This window comes from Cloeon dipterum, chromosome 1 (assembly GCF_949628265.1).
Source record: "Cloeon dipterum chromosome 1, ieCloDipt1.1, whole genome shotgun sequence".
Classification (NCBI taxonomy): Eukaryota; Metazoa; Arthropoda; class Insecta; order Ephemeroptera; family Baetidae; genus Cloeon; species Cloeon dipterum.
The window spans coordinates 16,969,170-16,995,328 of NC_088786.1; the positions used below are offsets into that span (position 1 = coordinate 16,969,170).

The 26,159-nt window shown below is 37.0% G+C and overlaps 1 protein-coding gene across 2 annotated transcripts in view; it reads left to right on the forward strand.

The window, feature by feature from the left end:
- lute overlaps positions 1-26,159 on the forward strand; it is a 27,868-nt gene continuing 1,709 nt past the window's right edge. Inside the window, exons 1-4 of one of the 2 annotated variants that reach the window (XM_065476068.1) lie at positions 1-464; positions 23,260-23,544; positions 24,353-24,711; positions 25,507-25,872. In XM_065476068.1, the coding sequence (XP_065332140.1) occupies positions 65-464; positions 23,260-23,544; positions 24,353-24,711; positions 25,507-25,872 (1,410 nt within the window). In that variant the 5' untranslated portion in view covers positions 1-64. Of the gene's footprint in view, positions 465-22,277; positions 22,460-23,259; positions 23,545-24,352; positions 24,712-25,506; positions 25,873-26,159 lie in introns of those variants that run through there. The other variant, XM_065476069.1, reaches the window with a different exon arrangement.

A 26,159-nucleotide genomic window follows, 5' to 3' on the forward strand; every position in this document is an offset into this window, starting at 1 on the left:
GAAGTTCAGTCAGTCAGTTAGCCGAGTGCGTTGTCAGTGTGTGCGATGCGGCCCTGGTAGCATAATGCTGTCGACGGCGGGCAGCGCGATCGTGGACTCGTTCAAGCCCGAGTCGGCCGTGCAGGTGGTCGGCGAGGCCAGTCTGGCAGCCGTGGCCGCTCTGGGCCCGGCGTCGGCTCCGGGGGCGGCCGGACCCCGCCACCTGGTGCGCTGGCTGTGCCAGCAGGCCGACCTGTGGCTGCTGCTCTACCAGGTGATCGTCAGGGTGCAGGAGCCCATCGAGCGCAGCGCCGAGCACGTGGAGCAGCTGCTTTTACAATTGGGGCCCCTCGACCCCGAGGAGCCGGCCCCCGCGACTTCCGACGAGTGTCAGAACCGCGAGGTGCCGCCCCCGGAGCCGCCTCCGCAGCCCCCGCCGCAGCACGCGGCAAGATTCGCTTTTCCCTGGTGGACGCAATCGGCAGGTTTGTGCTCTGCAATTTTTTCTTCCTGGCGAGCGCGCCGGGAAAACGAGTTTTTCTGGTTGATCTCTCGCGTGGAAGGGTGAAACAGACCTCCGTCGTCTGCACCTCACTGTAGTTAACGTCACGACCTTTAATTGATGTGCTTTACGCGCGTTTCCTGCTGCACTCGTGACAAAGAGAGAGCCGCCACACGACAAAATCGCGACACCCTCTAATTTGACCGTATTTAGAGCTGCGGTGAGTACATGCAGAATTAGATCAAGTAATCGTTATGCTAGGACGAAATCTTGGTTGATATTTTCAAAACCACTAAAATGGAAACGTGATAAAAAATAGCTTTCATTCGTTTGGAAACTTGTAGAACTAAACAGTAGAATATGACTCTCTTCTTTTAATTTTTATTACTTCATAATAAAAAAAAACCAGCCCTCTCTACGTATTCTAGACTGGTCAAATATGAAAGAGTTCTCAAAATATCTTTTATATAAGTCTGATGATTCATCAATTTTAAATATTCAAAATAAAATTTTAAAATATTTTGAGGACCTATTTGGAATTTTTTTCATATATTCCGTAAGGGTGGTTAGGAAAAAGAAAATTGTTTGTTAATTTTTCAATTTGTTCATCCGGACTAAATTAAGTGACTTTGATTCATTAAAAATACAGTAATGAATCACAGATCAAAATCAAAGCATATGAGAAAGGAAGACACTTCAGGTATAAAAGTTGAGTAGGACAAAGCTGAAATGAGTCCAGACTAGTAAAATGAAAAAGCAAATACAATTAATCTCACTTTAAAATCTTATTGTATTTGCCTTGCATAAAAGGAAGGAAATTTTGCTGTCGAACACTTTTTTATTGCGGTAGGCATATCATTCCACTCTCTTTTACATATTAATTCAATTTATCGCAGAATAAAAAAACTTCCTCTGGCCAGCATATTTAAAAAAAATGACAATTTTACGAGAAAAAGTCTATCTTTTGGGTGAAATAATTGTGAATTGTATCAAAAGGTTAGCTGGACACCATCCAAATTGACTTGAAAACCCGACTATTTTACTCCTTAAACCATCTATTTTAAATACATGTCAATTTGAAAAAAGTCTTGATTTTTTGACAAAAAAAAATACCGTTTGCGTCCACATGTAATTGCAACAAGGAAAGTATTTTCATTAAATTCCTGAGGATCATGCTTGCGTCTTTCTATGTACAACAATGAGTTGTTCAACTAACAGCATTACAAGTCAGAATTTGGACCTATTTTCATCATGCGGACGTATACAAACCACCTCTTATAAAATGATGATTCACAATGAGAAGAAAAACGTCTCTGGAGCAATATTAATTCCTGCTGTCAATCGTAACAATGAACAGTTTAATCAGCTTTTGTATTACCGTTACAATTGTAAACCATTCATTTTAACATCAAATTCATGTCAGCTAATGAACGACAGTCTCGTCACCATTCTGAAGTGCATGCATGTTTACACACGATACACGCAGAGAAGAGAGTCTCACATTACATCTCGCAAGGCCGCGGCTGCAGCGTGAGTCAAATTCTTTCTCTTCGCGAAAAAGTACAATTAAACAGCAAACGCTCGTCTCAGGCCGATGCGCCTTGACCCAGTCCACCCTCAAATCTCTTCTTCAACCTTTGGAACCTCATTAAAACCCAGCAATTATCACGTGCCACGTTTTATCGTGCTAATTATGTCAAAATATCACATCCTTAGGAAGAAGGGATTTTAATTTGCTCCCGCGAGACTTTTGTGCGACTTCTTGAGTCCATTATTGCTCTTTTTGCAACCCCGTGGCGAGATCGCGTTAACTTGCAGCACTGCATGCAGCCATATGACCACATTAACAGCACATTTTCACAATATCGTTTACACTGTAGTGCTCCTATGTGCAATGACAACAAAAAGTGAGCCGTTACCAGAATGCCAAATTTAAGGGAAATCGGTACAAACGGAGCATGAAGCGTACGTGAAACTGTTGATTTTTCACGGTAGCAACTTGACGCAAAAGCGTTTAACACCATGCTAAATTTATTAATTACTTCTAGTTTTATTTTTAATTGTGTCACAATTGAAATTCATATCATTAATAAGTAAATATTTTTTCTTCAGTTGAAGAAATAAACATTTTATATATTTTTCGACGTGTAGAGTATTTTCTCGCGTTAAAATCTTCAGGATTTAAATAACACTAAGTTACATCGTTAAAGAAAATGTTTTTTTAATAATTTAAAATTTAGTAAAAAAAGATAATATACGGAATAAAATATATATGCCATCTCATGGATTCCTGAAAGTGCACGTTGCTTAAGTCATATTAAATTTTCATTATGAATTATGTTTGCCTGTGGAACCTTTCTTCCTATTCTTAAAACCAACTCGCAACCTTGCATTTTAATTCTCGCGTTCAATTTTCACGTGCGTGTAGGTGCGACTTCGCGACGAGAATACGTAAATATTCACATGTAGTCACATTCTAACCTTCGCTAAAGCGCATCTTACAAGGAGTGCCAAGCTTCCGAATGTCATGTTCTCTTTTTCACACGGTTATCTCTTTACACGCAACAAAGGATTAAATATTGCAGTAGCAATTTGTTTCCAATTGCACTAGAAAAAAGTTTATAAATATAGAGATATTGCAATTTGAATGTTTTGAGCGGTGATCAACATGAAATTTTAATTTTAGCAGCTTCTCACATAAGAAGACTGAAAATTTAGCAAGTAGCAATATGATTAAAAAGGGTAAACGAACGTGTGATTTATTTTAATTTTTCTCTGGATTCTATTTGTTAAATCAATCGAAGTTGATATATTATGTTATTAGGCTTAGATTGTTTTTCCGGGGCTTTTCAGCCTGATTTTCTTAATTGTTGAACATTTTAAGTAGCTAAAAAGGATATTAAAATTGACTTTGATTCAACATACGTTTTTCAAAAAGGCTTAAAAGTGAGTAATATTTATGTCTATGGAAATGAAATCCAAAATTAATGTCAAAATATTTGTTCTCGAAAATTTAACATACACTATGGTCGATATTTTTGCTATAGATTTGTGAAAAACAGACAATTATTATTGGTGTTTAATTTTTTCATTGAAGAAAAAAATCAAGTGGACTGTTATGTGAACCCTTTTTAAAGACAGTTGAAGCACAATCAGGTTGTGTCAATTTTTATAGAGTAATTCGAAAATAAAAGAATAAATCATCATATGTATTTTTGTTGAAAGTCGTCTTTTTATTTGCGCCTTTGTCCTATATGTACTAATTTCACCTGTCTACTGCAGCCCTATTTATGGATTGATGAAAACCATTACAATCAAACAGTAAATTAACAAAGATTTCAACAATACATATATTTTATCATCCAGATAAAAAAAAAACGGTTAGCAAATTATTAGTCATCTGTGAAAAAGTTCTTCATTGTATAATTTTTTGTCTGGAAAAGTATGAGATGTTTTCAATTCTCCAAAAATATATAATATTAAAGTAGTGTGCTATAGAGAAAACAAAAATGAACTAGATTTGCGTCTGTCCTTATTAGAAGTGATCATGATTGTGGTCTGCAGTACAGTACTTCACCTCTCAAGAGAAAGGTGGCAGAACTGAAAATCCAGCTCCAGAAGGAAATATTAAATTGAAAATAAAAAGTATTGCGTGGGATGAGAGCTAAGTGAGGTTAAGATATTATAGCGTTGGCTTTGAATAAGAGTACATTAAATGAGAGCCCAGATGATAAAAATGATCAACAATTAAATTTCAGGTTTTTGCTTCTGCTATTTATCTGGGTTAAATTTATTGCAAAGATATCAACGATTATGTTAAAACTCGTTTAACTGACTGAGCGTTTGAAATGACATTAATAGTGCTTCAGAGATCACATTGCCAAGAAAATGCTGGCCTGCAGCTTAGACACGCAATGTGACACACGCTATTTATAATAATGAGAAATTATGTGTGCGCGCGTGAGAGGGTAATATATGTTTGTGTTGCTTGCTCTGCCTCTGCAGGTCAAGTCCGCTTGCTTAGAACCATTAACTAAACGCTAATTATGTAACGTCTCAGTCAGAGCCGGAGCAAGAGCTATATCGCCGGTTCTCGGATTCAATTGCGAAAAGTTGCCAATTCTCTTACTGCAGCATCAGCAAAACACATAGTGATCGATGATTTGCTCCGCTTGTGAATGTATGGGGCATACTTGGATTTTTCTATTGAATGTATACGTAGCGACAATTATTTACATTTATGTAAAAATCATTAGAAACGGAAATATTCATATGCAAAAAATAAAATTGGAATTATGCTAATTAGTAAAATTGTTTCAAATCGTCTTTAAATGCAAAAACGTCTACAATCAGGTCCCACATAATATGAACAAATGAGCATTTTTGGCTATGATATTAGCCCAAAAATTATTTTAATTTTATATTTAGTCAGATATATTATATTCGATTTTTTTGCAAATATTTTATTGCTTGATACATGGATTCAACAACGAAAACGCCACAAAACTGATTTGTTTTCTATTTTAAGGTAATCAGTCCAGCTCTTTCAGCATATTAAAGAATAAAAAAGTAAAGATCAAACTAGGTCAGAAAATTAATTATTTTTAAATATGTTAGAATGGAAAATGATTTCGAAATATTTTTGACCACTTATGTTTTATTTATTCACTAATTGGACTAATTGTAAGAGCTTTCCATCAGACCCATTTTCATGATTCAATGAAGAATTTTTTTTCCAAATATATAGGTCACTAATTAGCATAAAATGTTTCGCCAGGTATAATCACTCTAAATCTAAGATTTTCCTGGATGCTAATTATTTTTTCACTTCTTCTTCCTTGAGATAAACTCAGTACGTCAAACATCAACAAGGAATAGCTGCTTCCCGATCCATACATTACTCTGACAAATCACCCCGCTGTGCACTCGCGGAAGTATAAAGCGCCGAAATTGTTTTTATTCGTCAAGAGGGAAGTAAGAGCAATAATTATTGGCAAGCGGCCAGCAAAAGCTTGATTACAATTTCTGTTTTGGAGAGTAGAAAATGAGAGATTATAAGAAGAGGAAAAAGCGCCCAAGGTTAACAACCTCGGCTTTATTCTCGAGTGGTTTTTATGGGGCCGTAGGTCTAAAACGTACGTTTGGAGAGAGTCAGTGGCAGAGTCGAATAATCTGTTTTTTTCGACCCTGAAAAAACTACTCCCAATCTTCTCTTGTTCCCGCTTCCTCATTTTGCTCTTTACTCTTATCTTATTGACATCACACTTTAAGAAGAACGAAACAATACTAATGAATGCGTAATTTTGCATTTGGTAAAGTAAATACCTTGCTTAATTTTTTTATGTTTAAACGATACTGCCAAATATTAGGACGACTGCGTGTCCAAGTTTCCGAAATAAAATAAAACAATTTCAAATTTTAATTGGTGAAATTTGATGAAGAGAAATACTCTGTCTAAAAATTGTCATTTATAGTCTTAGAAACTGTGTTTTTTTTAAATTTTAAGGTCGACGGCACTCTGTGCTGAACTGCGTCGAATGGATGCGTCGCTGGAATTCACAAGATTTATAAATAAGAGTGCTAATAAGGTACTAGTCGTTCCGGTTGGTAAAACTAATAAAACGCACGGAGTAAAACGTGTAATGCGCATTAAAGAACCAATCTTTTGATGAGTATGAAAAAATATATTATTTAAATTGAGTAGCGGTGATTTTTTCTCTCCAGCGTTTACAGTAATTTGTAATTTATTTTAAAATGCGCTCTTTGCATCCTTGAAGAACACAAAAATGGTCGGCCATTTGAAATGGATGAGTGTTCTAACCTATGGTCTCACACGTAAGCATTTCTCGTGTACAAGCCTACAGCCCTATTGAATTCAGCTTCTAGTAGCGAGTGTTTGTTTTGCGTTTTAGCTGTCGGGGAAGCTGTGCAAGAGCCGGCACAGCTACTCAGCCTTGACTTTGAGAGCAGACGCGTGTGTGCGAGAAGAGATTACCTGGAAGTGCCTTCCTTATTATTATAAATCGAGAAGCTTTCTGCAAACAAGCAGCCCGCCTTTAGCTAGATAGGCGATTGCGCCAGAAGCGCGTAAAGAACAGAAGCAGCTATCGTTGATTGACAAAGACGATAATTAATGACGATAGGTCAGAAAGATGTGTTTTTCAAGAGGAGGAAAACTAATTTTATTATGATAAGAAGTTAGCGAAAGCAACAGTCTTCAATCAGAAGGATTTAAATTTAATTCCTAACAATCCACACTTATTTCATTATTTGCAGTTTTTGGTGGTGTTTGTACTTTTACCACTATCGCCATTTTTTCAGACGTAAGATGATAATTACTTCGCCAAACAGAAACACTCACATTCCTCGAGGCGAGGCTAAGCCAATGAGTTCATTCACCAAAATAAGAAATTCCTTTTGTCGATGATAAAATCCATTAACTATATAATACCGTAGCAATAGCGACAGCGTCAAGTTAAAATCCCGCACGATAATCGGCAGGAAAAAATTCAAAGTGAAGGAATTTCAGGAATTTTAACTGAGCCTATTACCTTTCACAAACATAGAAAGTCTCCAAAACTCGAGATTTAAACGCGTCCATAGTTCGAAAAACGCTAACTACGCAGTTAAATTTCAAACTGTGCTGAGACACGGAAGTAATAAAAAAATCAATTTTCTTATAAAAAAAGTGCGCAGCTCTTTTTGTAAAATGATTCAAGGTCTCTTGAGACCAAGAAATCCCAACTACCCTGATTGTGCAAAATCCAGTTCTAAGATTTAATTATTATAGATAACGGCTACTACAATATTTTTCTATAATGTGTAGAAATAAAATATCTTCTTCGTAAACTACATAAAAATAAATTGCAAGACCTTCGGATGAGTAATATTTCAGCTATAATTAAACGATTAAAACAAGTTCAATAAGTTTGTTGCATCAGCACCACCACTGAGGTAAATTTCCTCTATTAATTATTTGATTGTCATCATCACTATTATATTTCAACTTTCCTATTTTTACTCCTTCACGCTTATCTCATCGGGCTTAATTTTCAACATTTTGCACTCAGCATCATAAAAGGAGGTGCCATTTTATTTTTAAATATTAAATCACAATTATTTGCTAAGTCTTCATCTTCTTCCTTACGACTTGTCTAGATTGATCGATTATGTTCCCTTTCTTGTAGCCAGCCATTTTCAACATTATGTTAATGAAGATTACTGATTACAAGTAATAATTAATGGCTGCGTCTCTCTGACAAACAAGCAGATTTAATAAAATCATCAAAAAATTCACCGTGCTTGAAACATTTTTATTTTTAATATCGCATCTATAAATAAATCGTAAACATTAAAACCCATTAAAACAATACCAATGTCAGGCATCATAAAAAATTGTGAGCCAACGTCTAAAAGACAGTATTAATTTAAAAGGTCTTCTGAAGTTGCGACGACCTTGCGATGTTTAGTAGGAATTCCGCATTTTTGATATTTATTTCTTGTAGTTTGACGCAGTGGTTACTTACTTTATGGGTGCGCTGACAATGAGTGGTGTACGTGCGAGAGCGACGCGTTATAAGCGCTTCTTTTTCATTTTACTAAAGCTACCAGGAAATTGAGCTTTGCCTAATGTTTCCGACACACTAATCGTATTGGTTAAATATATTATTGATTTATGATTTCATCAGATTTTGCTCAATTAATATGAATTTTATCTAACATGGCTGCAGATAATTCTCAAAGTAGTTTTTACCAGTGAGAAATCAAGGTGAAAAGGGCCATAACAAGGGGTTTGTTTTTATTTAAAACGTTATAATTATTGATTAGTTTTATTTACACTATTTAAATACATTTTATACCTGTTTTAACACTGCTGTGCATTTAATATAATCATTGTAAACAGTAAAAATCTTTTTTAAAATCACTATCCTTTTCAAACATCATCGAAAGTTAGGTTGTTAAATAAATTGTACAATTAAGTAATTTGGTCAGTAGAATATTCCTACCAATTCGATCAAATTCAACACTGTTACTATGATTATTCTTCAATATTAAAACTGATTTTACTGCGCAAATCGAAGACGATCTTAGGGAAATCCGGTCAAAAGGTAATTTTCCTCGGATTGTTGAAACAAATAAACGAACGTATTCGTATTTATTTTGTGTCGCATTATGCTCACAATAAAGAACAAGCGGGTACCAATTCATTTCATTTCGCGCCAAAGTGTTCCGCAATTGGTGCCAGCTTCTGATAGGTTGAAAAGCGAGCTTCTTATTGGCCCGTTTGTGACGAATGTGAAGTTGGCCGCTCGAGTTAGCCGCTCGCGAGAAGATAGCCGCTTTTTCAGCAATGCTGCCAACCTAAAATTTCTAAAACAAAAAGAGGGTCGTACGCATAAATTTAAGGGATGGGGGAGAATCGGATACTGCCCAAGTGAAGTAAAATGCAACTCTTATTCGTAAAATAAAAATTTGAGCAAAAGAAAAGGGTGCAAATTAAGGGCTTAAAATTCGAGGGGTGGTTCCTGAAGGGAGTTCGATCTCCAAACCCTTTTTAATTTATTTAAACCGATAAAAGCAATATTTCCTGCGAGTTTGAATAATTTTCACCGTTCCTAACTCGAGAAAATTAATTAAAACTCCGGAAAAAAGTCAATTTTGAGGGTTAAAAATTCGAGGGGTGGCTCCTGAAGGGAGTTCGATCTCGAAACCCTTTTTAATTTATTTAAACCGATAAAAGCAATATTTCCTGCGAGTTTGAATAATTTTCACCGTTCCTAACTCGAGAAAATTAATTAAAACTCCGGAAAAGAGTCAATTTTGAGGATTAAAAATTCGAGGGGTGGCTCCTGAGGGGAGTTCGATCTCCAAACCCTTGCCACTTCCTTTAGACTAATAAATGCAATATTTCTTGCGAGTTTGAATGAATTTCACCGTTCCTAACTCGAGAAAATTAATTAAAACTCCGGAAAAGGGTCAATTTTGAGGGTTAAAAATTCGAGGAGTGTCTCCTGAAGGGAGTTCGATCTCCAAACCCTTGCCACTTCCTTTAGACTAATAAATGCTATATTTCCTGCGAATTTGAATAATTTTCACCGTTCCTAACTCGAGAAAATTAATTAAAACTCCGGAAAAGGGTCAATTTTGAGGGTTAAAAATTCGATGGGTGGCTCCTGAAGGGAGTTCGATCTCCAAACCCTTTTTAATTTATTTAAACCGATAAAAGCAATATTTCCTGCGAGTTTGAATGAATTTCACCGTTCCTAACTCGAGAAAATTAATTAAAACTCCGGAAAAGGGTCAATTTTGAGGGTAAAAATTCGAGGGGTGGCTCCTGAAGGGAGTTCGATCTCGAAACACTTTTTAATTTATTTAAACCCATAAATGCAATATTTCCTGAGAGTTTGAATAATTTTCACCGTTCCTAACTCGAGAAAATTAATTAAAACTCCGGAAAAAAGTCAATTTTGAGGGTTAAAAATTCAAAGAGTGTCTCTTGAAGGGAGTTCGATCTCATAACCCTTTTTAATTTATTTAAACCAATAAAAGCAATATTTCCTGCGAGTTTGATCCAATTTCACCGTTCCTAACTTGAGAAAATTAATTAAAACTCCGGAAAAAAGTCAATTTTGAGGGTTAAAAATTCGAGGAGTGTCTCCTGAAGGGAGTTCGATCTCCAAACCCTTTTTAATTTATTTAAACCGATAAAAGCAATATTTCCTGCGAATTTGAATAATTTTCACCGTTCCTAACTCGAGAAAATTAATTAAAACTCCGGAAAAGGGTCAATTTTGAGGGTTAAAAATTCGAGGGGTTGCTCCTGAAGGGAGTTCGATCTCCAAACCCTTTTTAATTAATTTAAACCAATAAAAGCAATATTTCCTGCGAGTTTGAATGAATTTCACCGTTCCTAACTTGAGAAAATTAATTAAAACTCCGGAAAAAAGTCAATTTTGAGGGTTAAAAATTCGAGGAGTGTCTCCTGAAGGGAGTTCGATCTCCAAACCCTTTTTAATTTATTTAAACCGATAAAAGCAATATTTCCTGCGAGTTTGAATGAATTTCACCGTTCCTAACTCGAGAAAATTAATTAAAACTCCGGAAAAGGGTCAATTTTGAGGGTAAAAATTCGAGGGGTTGCTCCTGAAGGGAGTTCGATCTCCAAACCCTTTTTAATTAATTTAAACCAATAAAAGCAATATTTCCTGCGAGTTTGAATGAATTTCACCGTTCCTAACTCGAGAAAATTAATTAAAACTCCGGAAAAAAGTCAATTTTGAGGGTTAAAAATTCGAGGAGTGTCTCCTGAAGGGAGTTCGATCTCCAAACCCTTGCCACTTCCTTTAGACTAATAAATGCAATATTTCTTGCGAGTTTGAATGAATTTCACCGTTCCTAACTCGAGAAAATTAATTAAAACTCCGGAAAAGGGTCAATTTTGAGGGTTAAAAATTCGAGGAGTGTCTCCTGAAGGGAGTTCGATCTCCAAACCCTTGCCACTTCCTTTAGACTAATAAATGCTATATTTCCTGCGAATTTGAATAATTTTCACCGTTCCTAACTCGAGAAAATTAATTAAAACTCCGGAAAAGGGTCAATTTTGAGGGTTAAAAATTCGAGGGGTGGCTCCTGAGGGGAGTTCGATCTCCAAACCCTTTTTAATTTATTTAAACCGATAAAAGCAATATTTCCTGCGAGTTTGAATGAATTTCACCGTTCCTAACTCGAGAAAATTAATTAAAACTCCGGAAAAGGGTCAATTTTGAGGGTAAAAATTCGAGGGGTGGCTCCTGAAGGGAGTTCGATCTCGAAACACTTTTTAATTTATTTAAACCCATAAAAGCAATATTTCCTGAGAGTTTGAATAATTTTCACCGTTCCTAACTCGAGAAAATTAATTAAAACTCCGGAAAAAAGTCAATTTTGAGGGTTAAAAATTCAAAGAGTGTCTCTTGAAGGGAGTTCGATCTCATAACCCTTTTTAATTTATTTAAACCAATAAAAGCAATATTTCCTGCGAGTTTGATCCAATTTCACCGTTCCTAACTTGAGAAAATTAATTAAAACTCCGGAAAAAAGTCAATTTTGAGGGTTAAAAATTCGAGGAGTGTCTCCTGAAGGGAGTTCGATCTCCAAACCCTTTTTAATTTATTTAAACCGATAAAAGCAATATTTCCTGCGAATTTGAATAATTTTCACCGTTCCTAACTCGAGAAAATTAATTAAAACTCCGGAAAAGGGTCAATTTTGAGGGTTAAAAATTCGAGGGGTTGCTCCTGAAGGGAGTTCGATCTCCAAACCCTTTTTAATTAATTTAAACCAATAAAAGCAATATTTCCTGCGAGTTTGAATGAATTTCACCGTTCCTAACTTGAGAAAATTAATTAAAACTCCGGAAAAAAGTCAATTTTGAGGGTTAAAAATTCGAGGAGTGTCTCCTGAAGGGAGTTCGATCTCCAAACCCTTTTTAATTTATTTAAACCGATAAAAGCAATATTTCCTGCGAGTTTGAATGAATTTCACCGTTCCTAACTCGAGAAAATTAATTAAAACTCCGGAAAAGGGTCAATTTTGAGGGTAAAAATTCGAGGGGTTGCTCCTGAAGGGAGTTCGATCTCCAAACCCTTTTTAATTAATTTAAACCAATAAAAGCAATATTTCCTGCGAGTTTGAATGAATTTCACCGTTCCTAACTCGAGAAAATTAATTAAAACTCCGGAAAAAAGTCAATTTTGAGGGTTAAAAATTCGAGGAGTGTCTCCTGAAGGGAGTTCGATCTCCAAACCCTTGCCACTTCCTTTAGACTAATAAATGCAATATTTCCTGCGAGTTTGAATAATTTTCACCGTTCCTAACTCGAGAAAATTAAAACTTATTTTTTCCATTTTCAAAATTTTGACCGGCGGCTGGCGTGCCTGGCGAGCTAGAACCAAAGCGCCTGCATGGCCAAGATTTGGCGAGGCTGGCTGATGTAAGTGCTCTAGTATACGTTTCGATTTTTATTTAGAAGTCAAATATTTAAAAAATTATCAAGAAATAATTAATGTCGAACTGATTTGTTCAAAAGGGAAAAAAGGTAATATTAATCTGAAAAAAAATATTTATTGTTCTGAACCTCTGACAAGAGTGAATTTTGAGGAACACACAGATTTTAGTAGCGCAACCATATTCAACTGTCAAATTTTCCCAGTTTTCCAAAATAATGAGGCCAGAGTAGGTCGATTACTGATGTATTTGACGTCACTCCAAACATTTCTGATGTCGTATAAATATACTAATCTACTAAAATACGCATAATCCGTATAATGAAAAATCTGTTGAAAATAAATGGCAGCTTCCTCGGTGAATAGCGAGCTTTATATTTTTCCGTATTTCTACACAACAGAAAAAATATCCTACTCAACTAGTTTCGGCTACTGGTTCTAGTCCTAATTCATGAGCTTCCTCTCCCGACTAGGGGCTGAGCAGGACATTATTTCTGTAGAAATGCGGATAAAAGAACAGCTCGCTATCAGGGTTGTATTTGTATTAATAACACCACCCGATTTTTTCAACCACTGGTTTTTAACGGTTTCTACCACCCAATTTTTACCAATTTATTGCGCAAGAAATTCAAGAAATGAATTTATTCCATTTTCCCCTTATGGACATCTAAGATTTTCGGTGGAAAGTGGTCTAATCTTCCTCAACTGTACACATTTTTTCTTTTAAATTGCCATATTTGCTGCCTCAATTTCTCCAAAAAGTTCCCTAAAAAAATTTTGAGGTCGAGGTCATCAGCAAATAATTAGAAAATTATTGAAAACGGAAATGCAAACATGGCCTGGAAGAAAATGGTAAAAAATTGAAAAAAATAACGTTCTTACCACTGCACTGTTTTTTTTAAATGCCGGTCTTGCAGCCCTGCTCTCTATCCACCGAGGAAACTACCTTTTATTTCATTTGAAAATTATAAAAGTTCGGGGAGGGGGGGGGGGTTAGTGGGCCGCGGTGGCTCGGTGGGCCGCGAAAATCAACAGTCCCCGGTAAAAAATGGTGCCAGTCCGGGCCTGTCTAGAAACCAATTTTCAGATTTTTAGAGCTCATAGAAAAAAAAGAAAACTATTTTTTTGTATTTTCAGGCTTAGACACCTTCCTATTTCCGGCGGCAATATCTTGGGTCCAGGAAGAAAATTTAAAAAATAGATTTGGAGTCGATGAGGAATAGATCTGGAATCTATTTGAGACTAAATATGAGCTGTCATATCAAATCAAAATCCTAGAACAAGTGAAGTTTTGAAGTTTGAAAAATGTTATCTTTTCGTTTTCCCATAATATGGATAACATGGGAAATTATGGGAATTTTTAGTACTAATTATAATTCGGCTACGATTACTACCAAATCGTCTTCTAATACACGAACAATGATGCGAAACCTAGTTAGTATTTTTCTATCCCACATAAGCGAAATATGGCGATTTTTTAAAAGTCGGCATTGCTCTCCACACCAACGAGCAGCACATGGGCGCCGCTGACCTCCTTGGCCAATTTGTTTCCGTTTTGGCCATTGAATCACACTGGGGGAGTAACAAGTGACTTAAATTTACAGTTCAATCATTGGAACTTTGCTAAAATTAATTTTGTGTGTTTTTTTTTTTGTTTTGTTTTGCGCTCGCGGAGATGATGTGCAGGGTGCAGCTGTAGTGTGCCGTGCACAAGGGCGCGTGTTTACGGCCTGCGCGCAAGCACACCATTTTTGGTTGATTTGTGTTTAAATTCTGCCCTTAGTCCCATCGTCGACCACGACCCCTCATCGGATAGGTCTTTTTCCGACTTTTACCTGGAATACCAAAACGACCTTTTTCAGGGTAACTCGACCGGAAATCCTATCTGCGGCGCGTTCTTAATGCTTTTTCCTGCGATTTCTGTCACATTTGACGATACACTGCGACGATTATTCACCCTCGCCTGTCACCAACCGGTCGCACCACCTGAGAACTGTTTTTAAGTGGTTTTGTCGGTATCATCGCTAATTATTGGCGCCTTTAAGTGGATTTGGCTCTGGCAGAGAGCCGCAACGGTGCGGCGCCGCGCAGCGCCACAGCAACATTTTTCGGTTTCCGCGATTTATTCAGAATTTAGAACCGCACTGTGGAAGGTGAGCTCCCGCAATGATTTTTTGCTTAATTTGGACCCGCGCAATGAACCGCTGGATTGTCCCATAATATTTAAAATTCACGTCATTACATATCATAAGTGTAACATCCCGAAACACCGCCATCAAGTCGCATCTCTGTAGCCAAAATTGCAGGCGGTTTTCGCACAACTCTAATTGTAAGAGCGTTATATTCGGACAAGCTACGGCCGCAAAAACGATGGTTCCCCGGGAATTTGGAGTTGCTTGCGAGCCACGTAATAATTTAAGTTGTGACGTCGCACTGCTGATTTAAAGAAAAGTACGATAATTTTAAAATAAATCAAGTAAAAGGCTACGGACGCAGACTGCCATGTCGGTAAAGGGTGATCCTTTTGGTTAAAGTCAAGTGGAAAAAGCTGACAAGTCGCATCTACCTATAAAAATTGCGAAAACCTTGCACAACGCGATGAACATTTTGAACGTGCAAAAACAGCCCTCCGCCAGGTTGGAAGAACATTAGGCAAAGCTGTATATCCGGTATACACGCTTACGAAAATGATATCACATATACTGAACTTTTGGCTCTTACTTTTGGTTAAGGAAGGCTGTGCAAAAGTGTAAACCGATCCTTTATTTTATATGTAGGAGCCAATAATTTATCAAAAAACGTCACAAGATGAATTGATTTTTTTGCTCTTTTTATCCCTGTCCGAGGAGCGGGAAGGGCGCGCACTGCACTAGCACGAATGCTGAAACCCGGGTCCCAATAACAGCGCGAACGGATAACATGGGCGCACCAGGCCGCACAGGGCGACCCAGCCCACTGAAGGGCCACTTGCCTTCGCACCGAGGACTGCATTGAAACGCTAGACATCGTCCCGTGAAGCCACGCATGCTGGAAAAAGGTGCAAACCAGCAAGTAGCGAGTTGGCGCCGGTTCGCCTCCAAGCCCGTTGAGAAATTTGAGCATTTCGACATTTCGAGTCACTATAAACTAACCACCTTTTTGCCATGTCTGACATTGGGTAGCCAGTATTACATCTCCCAACTGCTCAAATTTACCTCCCATTGCTTTGACACTCCTTTGTTAATCGCACACACTTGAAATTTGCTTCAACCTTTGAATTTGCGGCCGTAACTTGCCAATTCTTTACCGGTACTCTGCGCACCCCTGCGCATCTTCTGAAGGGTGGCTTACAATTAGTAGCCCGTTGAAGGAGTTTTTCCATGTTGGCACTTTCTGCAATATTAACCACCAAGCCCGCACCTGATCCCGTATTAATTTTTTTTTAATATGATTCAATATATATCAGGTGCACGTTGCCCCCTGTTTACAGGGTCGTTCCTTAATACTTTGACATAAAAAACAACCTCGTAGAGCAGGTGCGAAATGAAGTTCATTTCTAGAGTTCAAAAAGGCGCTGAAAACATTTGTTTCCTCTAACAAATTTTTAAATTGATTGAATATCTCGATTTCAGACTATAATATTAATGTAGTAAAACATATACTATTTGTATACCCTCGTAAACAATAAAAATGTACACAATTAAACACTATATTATGTTTCAGAGATATATATTGTTATCTTTTTTCTATAAATTTTTAAAACTTCATTTAATCGCTTTTTTAGCCAATTATTTATTTTCTCGAGTTAGGAACGATTAAATTGGTTAAAACTCGCAAGGAAATATTGTATTAATTAGTCTAAATGAATTGAGTAGAGGTTAGAGATCGAACTCCCTTCAGGAGCCACCCATCGAATTTTTAACCCTCAAAATTGACCCTTTTCCGGAGTTTTAATTAATTTTCTCGAGTTAGGAACGGTGAAAATTATTCAAACTCGCAGGAAATATTGCTTTTATCGGTTTAAATAAATTAAAAAGGGTTTGGAGATCGAACTCCCTTCAGGAGCCACCCCTCGAATTTTTAACCCTCAAAATTGACCCTTTTCCGGAGTTTTAATTAATTTTCTCGAGTTAGGAACGGTGAAAATTATTCAAACTCGCAGGAAATATTGCTTTTATCGGTTTAAATAAATTAAAAAGGGTTTGGAGATCGAACTCCCCTCAGGAGCCACCCCTCGAATTTTTAACCCTCAAAATTGACCCTTTTCCGGAGTTTTAATTAATTTTCTCGAGTTAGGAACGGTGAAATTCATTCAAACTCGCAAGAAATATAGCATTTATTAGTCTAAAGGAAGTGGCAAGGGTTTGGAGATCGAACTCTCTTCAGGAGACACTCCTCGAATTTTTAACCCTCAAAATTGACCCTTTTCCGGAGTTTTAATTAATTTTCTCGAGTTAGGAACGGTGAAATTCATTCAAACTCACAAGAAATATTGCATTTATTAGTCTAAAGGAAGTGGCAAGGGTTTGGAGATCGAACTCTCTTCAGGAGACACTCCTCGAATATTTAACCCTCAAAATTGACTCTTTTCCGGAGTTTTAATTAATTTTCTCGAGTAAGGAACGGTGAAAATTATTCAAATTCGCAGGAAATATTGCTTTTATCGGTTTAAATAAATTAAAAAGGGTTTGGAGATCGAACTCCCTTCAGGAGCCACCCATCGAATTTTTAACCCTCAAAATTGACCCTTTTCCGGAGTTTTAATTAATTTTCTCGAGTTAGGAACGGTGAAAATTATTCAAACTCGCAGGAAATATTGCTTTTATCGGTTTAAATAAACTAAAAAGGGTTTGGAGATCGAACTCCCCTCAGGAGCCACCCCTCGAATTTTTAACCCTCAAAATTGACCCTTTTCCGGAGTTTTAATTAATTTTCTCGAGTTAGGAACGGTGAAAATTATTCAAATTCGCAGGAAATATAGCATTTATTAGTCTAAAGGAAGTGGCAAGGGTTTGGAGATCGAACTCTCTTCAGGAGACACTCCTCGAATTTTTAACCCTCAAAATTGACCCTTTTCCGGAGTTTTAATTAATTTTCTCGAGTTAGGAACGGTGAAATTCATTCAAACTCACAAGAAATATTGCATTTATTAGTCTAAAGGAAGTGGCAAGGGTTTGGAGATCGAACTCCCCTCAGGAGCCACCCCTCGAATTTTTAATCCTCAAAATTGACTCTTTTCCGGAGTTTTAATTAATTTTCTCGAGTTAGGAACGGTGAAAATTATTCAAACTCGCAGGAAATATTGCTTTTATCGGTTTAAATAAATTCAAAAGGGTTTGGAGATCGAACTCCCTTCAGGAGCCACCCCTCGAATTTTTAACCCTCAAAATTGACCCTTTTCCGGAGTTTTAATTAATTTTCTCGAGTTAGGAACGGTGAAAATTATTCAAACTCGCAGGATATATTGCTTTTATAGGTTTAAATAAATTCAAAAGGGTTTGGAGATCGAACTCCCTTCAGGAGCCACCCCTCGAATTTTTAACCCTCAAAATTGACCCTTTTCCGGAGTTTTAATTAATTTTCTCGAGTTAGGAACGGTGAAAATTATTCAAACTCGCAGGAAATATTGCTTTTATAGGTTTAAATAAATTAAAAAGGGTTTGGAGATCGAACTCCCTTCAGGAGCCACCCCTCGAATTTTTAACCCTCAAAATTGACCCTTTTCCGGAGTTTTAATTAATTTTCTCGAGTTAGGAACGGTGAAAATTATTCAAACTCGCAGGAAATATTGCTTTTATCGGTTTAAATAAATTAAAAAGGGTTTGGAGATCGAACTCCCTTCAGGAGCCACCCCTCGAATTTTTAACCCTCAAAATTGACCCTTTTCCGGAGTTTTAATTAATTTTCTCGAGTTAGGAACGGTGAAAATTATTCAAACTCGCAGGAAATATTGCTTTTATCGGTTTAAATAAATTAAAAAGGGTTTGGAGATCGAACTCCCCTCAGGAGCCACCCCTCGAATTTTTAACCCTCAAAATTGACCCTTTTCCGGAGTTTTAATTAATTTTCTCGAGTTAGGAACGGTGAAATTCATTCAAACTCGCAAGAAATATTGCATTTATTAGTCTAAAGGAAGTGGCAAGGGTTTCGAGATCGAACTCCCCTCAGGAGCCACCCCTCGAATTTTTAATCCTCAAAATTGACTCTTTTCCGGAGTTTTAATTAATTTTCTCGAGTTAGGAACGGTGAAAATTATTCAAACTCGCAGGAAATATTGCTTTTATCGGTTTAAATAAATTCAAAAGGGTTTGGAGATCGAACTCCCTTCAGGAGCCACCCCTCGAATTTTTAACCCTCAAAATTGACCCTTTTCCGGAGTTTTAATTAATTTTCTCGAGTTAGGAACGGTGAAAATTATTCAAACTCGCAGGATATATTGCTTTTATAGGTTTAAATAAATTCAAAAGGGTTTGGAGATCGAACTCCCTTCAGGAGCCACCCCTCGAATTTTTAACCCTCAAAATTGACCCTTTTCCGGAGTTTTAATTAATTTTCTCGAGTTAGGAACGGTGAAAATTATTCAAACTCGCAGGAAATATTGCTTTTATAGGTTTAAATAAATTAAAAAGGGTTTGGAGATCGAACTCCCTTCAGGAGCCACCCCTCGAATTTTTAACCCTCAAAATTGACCCTTTTCCGGAGTTTTAATTAATTTTCTCGAGTTAGGAACGGTGAAAATTATTCAAACTCGCAGGAAATATTGCTTTTATCGGTTTAAATAAATTCAAAAGGGTTTGGAGATCGAACTCTCTTCAGGAGCCACCCCTCGAATTTTTAACCCTCAAAATTGACCCTTTTCCGGAGTTTTAATTAATTTTCTCGAGTTAGGAACGGTGAAAATTATTCAAACTCGCAGGAAATATTGCTTTTATAGGTTTAAATAAATTCAAAAGGGTTTGGAGATCGAACTCCCTTCAGGAGCCACCCCTCGAATTTTTAACCCTCAAAATTGACCCTTTTCCGGAGTTTTAATTAATTTTCTCGAGTTAGGAACGGTGAAAATTATTCAAACTCGCAGGAAATATTGCTTTTATAGGTTTAAATAAATTAAAAAGGGTTTGGAGATCGAACTCCCTTCAGGAGCCACCCCTCGAATTTTTAACCCTCAAAATTGACCCTTTTCCGGAGTTTTAATTAATTTTCTCGAGTTAGGAACGGTGAAAATTATTCAAACTCGCAGGAAATATTGCTTTTATCGGTTTAAATAAATTCAAAAGGGTTTGGAGATCGAACTCCCTTCAGGAGCCACCCCTCGAATTTTTAACCCTCAAAATTGACCCTTTTCCGGAGTTTTAATTAATTTTCTCGAGTTAGGAACGGTGAAAATTATTCAAACTCGCAGGAAATATTGCTGTTATAGGTTTAAATAAATTAAAAAGGGTTTGGAGATCGAACTCCCTTCAGGAGCCACCCCTCGAATTTTTAACCCTCAAAATTGACCCTTTTCCGGAGTTTTAATTAATTTTCTCGAGTTAGGAACGGTGAAATTCATTCAAACTCGCAAGAAATATAGCATTTATTAGTGTAAAGGAAGTGGCAAGGGTTTGGAGATCGAACTCTCTTCAGGAGACACTCCTCGAATTTTTAACCCTCAAAATTGACTCTTTTCCGGAGTTTTAATTAATTTTCTCGAGTTAGGAACGGTGAAAATTATTCAAACTCGCAGGAAATATTGCTTTTATCGGTTTAAATAAATTAAAAAGGGTTTGGAGATCGAACTCCCTTCAGGAGCCACCCATCGAATTTTTAACCCTCAAAATTGACCCTTTTCCGGAGTTTTAATTAATTTTCTCGAGTTAGGAACGGTGAAAATTATTCAAATTCGCAGGAAATATTGCTTTTATCGGTTTAAATAAATTAAAAAGGGTTTGGAGATCGAACTCCCCTCAGGAGCCACCCCTCGAATTTTTAACCCTCAAAATTGACCCTTTTCCGGAGTTTTAATTAATTTTCTCGAGTTAGGAACGGTGAAAATTATTCAAATTCGCAGGAAATATAGCATTTATTAGTCTAAAGGAAGTGGCAAGGGTTTGGAGATCGAACTCCCTTCAGGAGACACTCCTCGAATTTTTAACCCTCAAAATTGACCCTTTTCCGGAGTTTTAATTAATTTTCTCGAGTTAGGAACGGTGAAATTCATTCAAACTCGCAAGAAATATTGCATTTATTAGTCTAAAGGAAGTGGCAAGGGTTTGGAGATCGAACTCCCCTCAGGAGCCACCCCTCGAATTTTTAATCCTCAAAATTGACTCTTTTCCGGAGTTTTAATTAATTTTCTCGAGTTAGGAACGGTGAAAATTATTCAAACTCGCAGGAAATATTGCTTTTATCGGTTTAAATAAATTCAAAAGGGTTTGGAGATCGAACTCCCTTCAGGAGCCACCCCTCGAATTTTTAACCCTCAAAATTGACCCTTTTCCGGAGTTTTAATTAATTTTCTCGAGTTAGGAACGGTAAAAATTATTCAAACTCGCAGGAAATATTGCTTTTATCGGTTTAAATAAATTAAAAAGGGTTTGGAGATCGAACTCCCTTCAGGAGCCACCCCTCGAATTTTTAACCCTCAAAATTGACTCTTTTCCGGAGTTTTAATTAATTTTCTCGAGTTAGGAACGGTGAAAATTATTCAAACTCGCAGGAAATATTGCTTTTATAGGTTTAAATAAATTCAAAAGGGTTTGGAGATCGAACTCCCTTCAGGAGCCACCCCTCGAATTTTTAACCCTCAAAATTGACCCTTTTCCGGAGTTTTAATTAATTTTCTCGAGTTAGGAACGGTGAAATTCATTCAAACTCGCAAGAAATATAGCATTTATTAGTGTAAAGGAAGTGGCAAGGGTTTGGAGATCGAACTCTCTTCAGGAGACACTCCTCGAATTTTTAACCCTCAAAATTGACTCTTTTCCGGAGTTTTAATTAATTTTCTCGAGTTAGGAACGTTGAAAATTATTCAAACTCGCAGGAAATATTGCTTTTATCGGTTTAAATAAATTAAAAAGGGTTTGGAGATCGAACTCCCTTCAGGAGCCACCCATCGAATTTTTAACCCTCAAAATTGACCCTTTTCCGGAGTTTTAATTAATTTTCTCGAGTTAGGAACGGTGAAAATTATTCAAACTCGCAGGAAATATTGCTTTTATCGGTTTTAATAAATTAAAAAGGGTTTGGAGATCGAACTCCCTTCAGGAGCCACCCCTCGAATTTTTAACCCTCAAAATTGACCCTTTTCCGGAGTTTTAATTAATTTTCTCAAGTTAGGAACGGTGAAATTCATTCAAACTTGCAGGAAATATTGCATTTATTAGTTTGAAGGAAGTGGCAAGGGTTTGGAGATCGAACTCCCTTCAGGAGCCACCCCTTGAATTTTTAACCCTCAAAATTGACCCTTTTTCGGAGTTTTATTTAATTTTCTCAGGTTAGGAACGTTGAAATTAATTCAAAATCTCAGGAAATATTGTTTTCATCGGTTTTAATAAATTGCAAAGGGTTCCAAGATTGAACTCCCTTCAGGAACCACCCCTCGAATTTTAAGCCCTTAATTTGCACCCTTTTCTTTTGCTCAAATTTTTATTTTACGAATAAGAGTTGCATTTTACTTCACTTGGGCAGTATCCGATTCACCCCCATCCCTTAAATTTATGCATACGACCCTCTTTTTGCGTTAGAAATTTTTGGTTGGCAGCATTGCTGAAAAAGCGGCTATCTTCTCGCGAGCGGCTAACTCGAACGGCTATCTTCACGATCGTCCGTTTGTGCTCTCTCTTAACTCAACGCAGCAAAATAAATAAGAAACATGGCGGTCAGGATGCTGTCGGGGTAGGACAGCCTGCTCAAGTCCTGTTCGAATTCGGCCCGAAAATGAACAATCTTTACTCGAAAATGTCGGCAAAACCCGTGGTGAAGCGTTGTCATCAGGATCCGCTGTCCGTTTCGCAGACCAACGCCTGGGTCAATGGTGAGTGGGCAGAAGAAGGTCATCACGGCCCTGTTGTTGGTTCTTGGGCTCGCGACTTTAGTGAAATCTACACCTGCACCGCTCGCCTCGGGCTGTTTGCGCCCCGAAATTCCAGAAATATAGGACGGACGTCTATCATTTATTAATTTGACTTGAGAACAACAACATTCCAATGTTTTTTGATCATTCAATTCATTAACGTTTGGATTTTTTGCTGTCTCAAAATTTTAATAGGGTCAAGAAGCAATTTTTGCCCTTCGGCAATTAATTTGAAGCGGCAGGTCGTTAGAGAACAACCTAAATAAAATATTATTATCTTAATCATGATGCCATCAAATAATAGCATTTTTTATGTTTCTGATTTTCATTTTTGCACGAACAACAGATTTTAAGAATATGGACACTCAAAACCGTTTAAATCTTCCTTTGAATTTTCCTTAAAAAACCTAAAATTCGTTCTAAATTTTATTTTTTTTGGCACCTGGGGCATCTTTAAATTTAATAATCATTGGAAAAATTGGTTAACTATTTTAAACCACTTTTTGTTAGTCGTTTCAAGAACCGAATAGAAAATTTACTAAGATAAAAAAACTTACGACCCTCTCACTTAATTATTTTTCGTTGTTCATTTCCATGATTAAATCAATCATTTTATTAGAGACGAGAAAGCATTGTATTGCTGTTTAATAGAATAATATTGATTTAGGGTTTATTTGACGAAAAATTTTGACTATCTGTTCACGCTCACTCAGTTATATTTTTGTTTAAAAAAATTAATTTGTAACAATTTTATTTTTCAGCCGAGAGCATCGAGAGCAGCTCCGGAGGAGTTGGCGGTGGCATTTCTCAGCGCGAGAGCAACATTCTGGTCACCCAGCCGGCCAGTTTGCCCAACTCGCCCCTGGCGTCACCCAACTCGCTGACCACAACCTTCAACCTTTCGCCCCCGGTCTCACCCCCACCCCCAACGCACTCGACGGACGATCCTAACTGGCAAGCATGCAAGCCGTCGGTGCGTGAACGCAACGCAGCCATGTTCAACAATGAGCTGATGGCCGATGTGCACTTCCTAGTCGGATCTCCAGGTTTGATCTTAGTTTATGATACTCATAATAAGCTAAAATTTGTGGAGGTCAATTAGAAACTCGCTGAAATTCAACAAATTAGTGGTTAGTTAAAATTCAAATCAAGATAATTTGATAAATTAACAAAAACTATTTCAGTGTAAAAATAAATTTTTAAGCGACAATAGAGCTGCTAACTTTGAACTTTTGACATTTGTTTCTAATTTTTGGTTTGTCTTGACTCAAGATAAGTAATTCTAGAAAAAATATGGTTTATTGTAATTATTAAGACAGTAATTCCTTGCTATAATATCATATTAAAGAGATTGTCATAAAATACTGAAATTGTATTTTAAAAAACCTTATTTGAATTCAATGATCTATTTAGTAATGAAAAATCCAGTCTTTTTTAGAGATTGTAGATTACGAAAAATGAAAAATATCTTAAAACTGTCTAGCACGGTTACAAAATTCATTGATTTTTAATTTGGTAAAATGTACGATGCTTTTAAAATATTTTTTGCGGTTATATTTTATTTTGAAAGTCCTTTCCATATTGGATACTGTGTGCGATTTTTTTAAAAACATTTTATAAATTTGGAACGAGAATTGTTGCTTCAGTATTGTAACCTTTCAAAGATATTTCTGAAATAAATATTCCTCTCACCAACCTGTTCTTAAAGAACGACATTATTGATTTTTTTTTAAACTGGAGGGGTATAGCCGAAAACGGCTAGCGAAAAAACGTCCCTTTACCACTGAACCTTCACAGTATATTTAGCTCTGAAAATAAAAAAAATGTGTCTGATAATATAATTGTTTCCCTCAGTGCAAAGTATTCCTGCGCACAAGTATGTGCTGGCAACGGGCAGCTCGGTGTTTTACGCCATGTTCTTCGGCGGTCTGGCCGAAGAGTCTGCCGAGATTGAGGTGCCGGACGTGGAGCCGCAAGCATTCCTCACTATGCTGCGCTACCTGTACTGCGACGAGATCCAGCTGGAGGCGGACACCGTGCTGGCCACGCTGTACGTAGCCAAGAAGTACATGGTGCCGCACCTGGCCAAGGCCTGCGTCAGCTACCTCGAAACCAGTCTGACGGCAAAAAACGCGTGTCTGCTGCTCAGCCAGTCTCGCTTGTTTGAAGAGCCTGAGCTGATGCAGCGGTGTTGGGAGGTCATTGATGCCCAGGTGAGAAATTTCAATTTTTAAAATGTTCCAAAATTCTCAAAATTATTCGAAAATTGCAAAGAAATTCACCCTACATATCGATAAGATTTCAAAGCATTGAATAATAACAAACTGTTTATTTTAATTAGATTTTTTATTCATTTAATGTCCTCAAATTATTTGCCTTATGTTAAATGTAACAAAAATTCAGATTAAAATAGGTCTGGTATAGATTAGCAAAAGGGACTGTTAAATTTTTTTCTGTCGCTGCTGTGATGCTCAGATCATCAAAAATGAGCACAAAGCATGATTTTTTAGGCATTTCAACGAATTTTAAAATCAATATTTTCAAATTGTGTCTGTAAAACTGCAAATCGACCATTTAAACAAGATTTTTCCTGAAAATATTTTGTAATGTCCAATTTTACAATTTCCCGCGCTTTGCAACATGTTCCACACCTTTTTTATTTTCTGGGGATTGACGCTCCCTTTTCAATTTCCTTTGAGTTGCTTCCTATTCTGGTGGTCTCTGTGAAGAGATAATTCAGTAGACTGTTTTTCAATTGCAAAGATATAGAGGAACTTAAAAATAAATCCAAGGTTTTTTGTGGCAGTCTTTTCCAAATTAATTAAATGATTACTAAAGTTTTAGAATTATTTCAATACTGGACGTTCAATAATGGAAAAATTTCACATTCTATCCAGTTTTTTATTTTAATTTATTTCTAGTAAACTTTTGGATTCTTTACTAGTCCTAATCATGTTATTAAAAAATTGTGATTTTAGCTTAGTTTTAACGTAAAAATTGTAATCCAGGCGGAGATGGCGCTTCACTCGGAAGGATTTGTAGACATCGACCTGAACACATTAGAGTCAGTGCTGTCACGAGAAACGCTAAACTGCAAGGAAACGGCGCTATTTGAGGCGGCCATCAGTTGGGCGCGGGCCGAGTGCCAGAGGAGGGAAATCGACCCTACCGCACAAAACGTCAGGGGCGTGCTCGGCAAGGCGCTGTTCCTGGTGCGCATTCCCACCATGGCGCTGGACGAGTTCGCCAACAAAGCCGCTCAAAGTGGCGTCCTCACCCTTAAAGAGACCATCGACATCTTCTTGCATTTCACGGCAGACATCAAGCCAACGCTGTCGTACCCCACTAAGGCTAGGACGGGATTAAAGCCACAGGTATTAAGAGTGATTTTGTCCAGTTTTGTTTACTTTTCTTTTAGAAGAATCAATAGATATACAAATTGTTCAAAAAAAAAAAAAAAAAAAATAGATTGTAACATTTACAACCAGTCGATTTTTTCCATTCACGGAGCCCCTAAAGTTTTTGTTGAGTTAAAAATAAATTAAAAAATAACTTTTATCAATTCACCAGTTGTTATGAAAGTCCTTAGTGTTTGAAGCTGTCAATAGACGGTGCCAGCGGTTACTTGCAGTTTTAAAGTAGGATGTTTGTTCTCAATTGC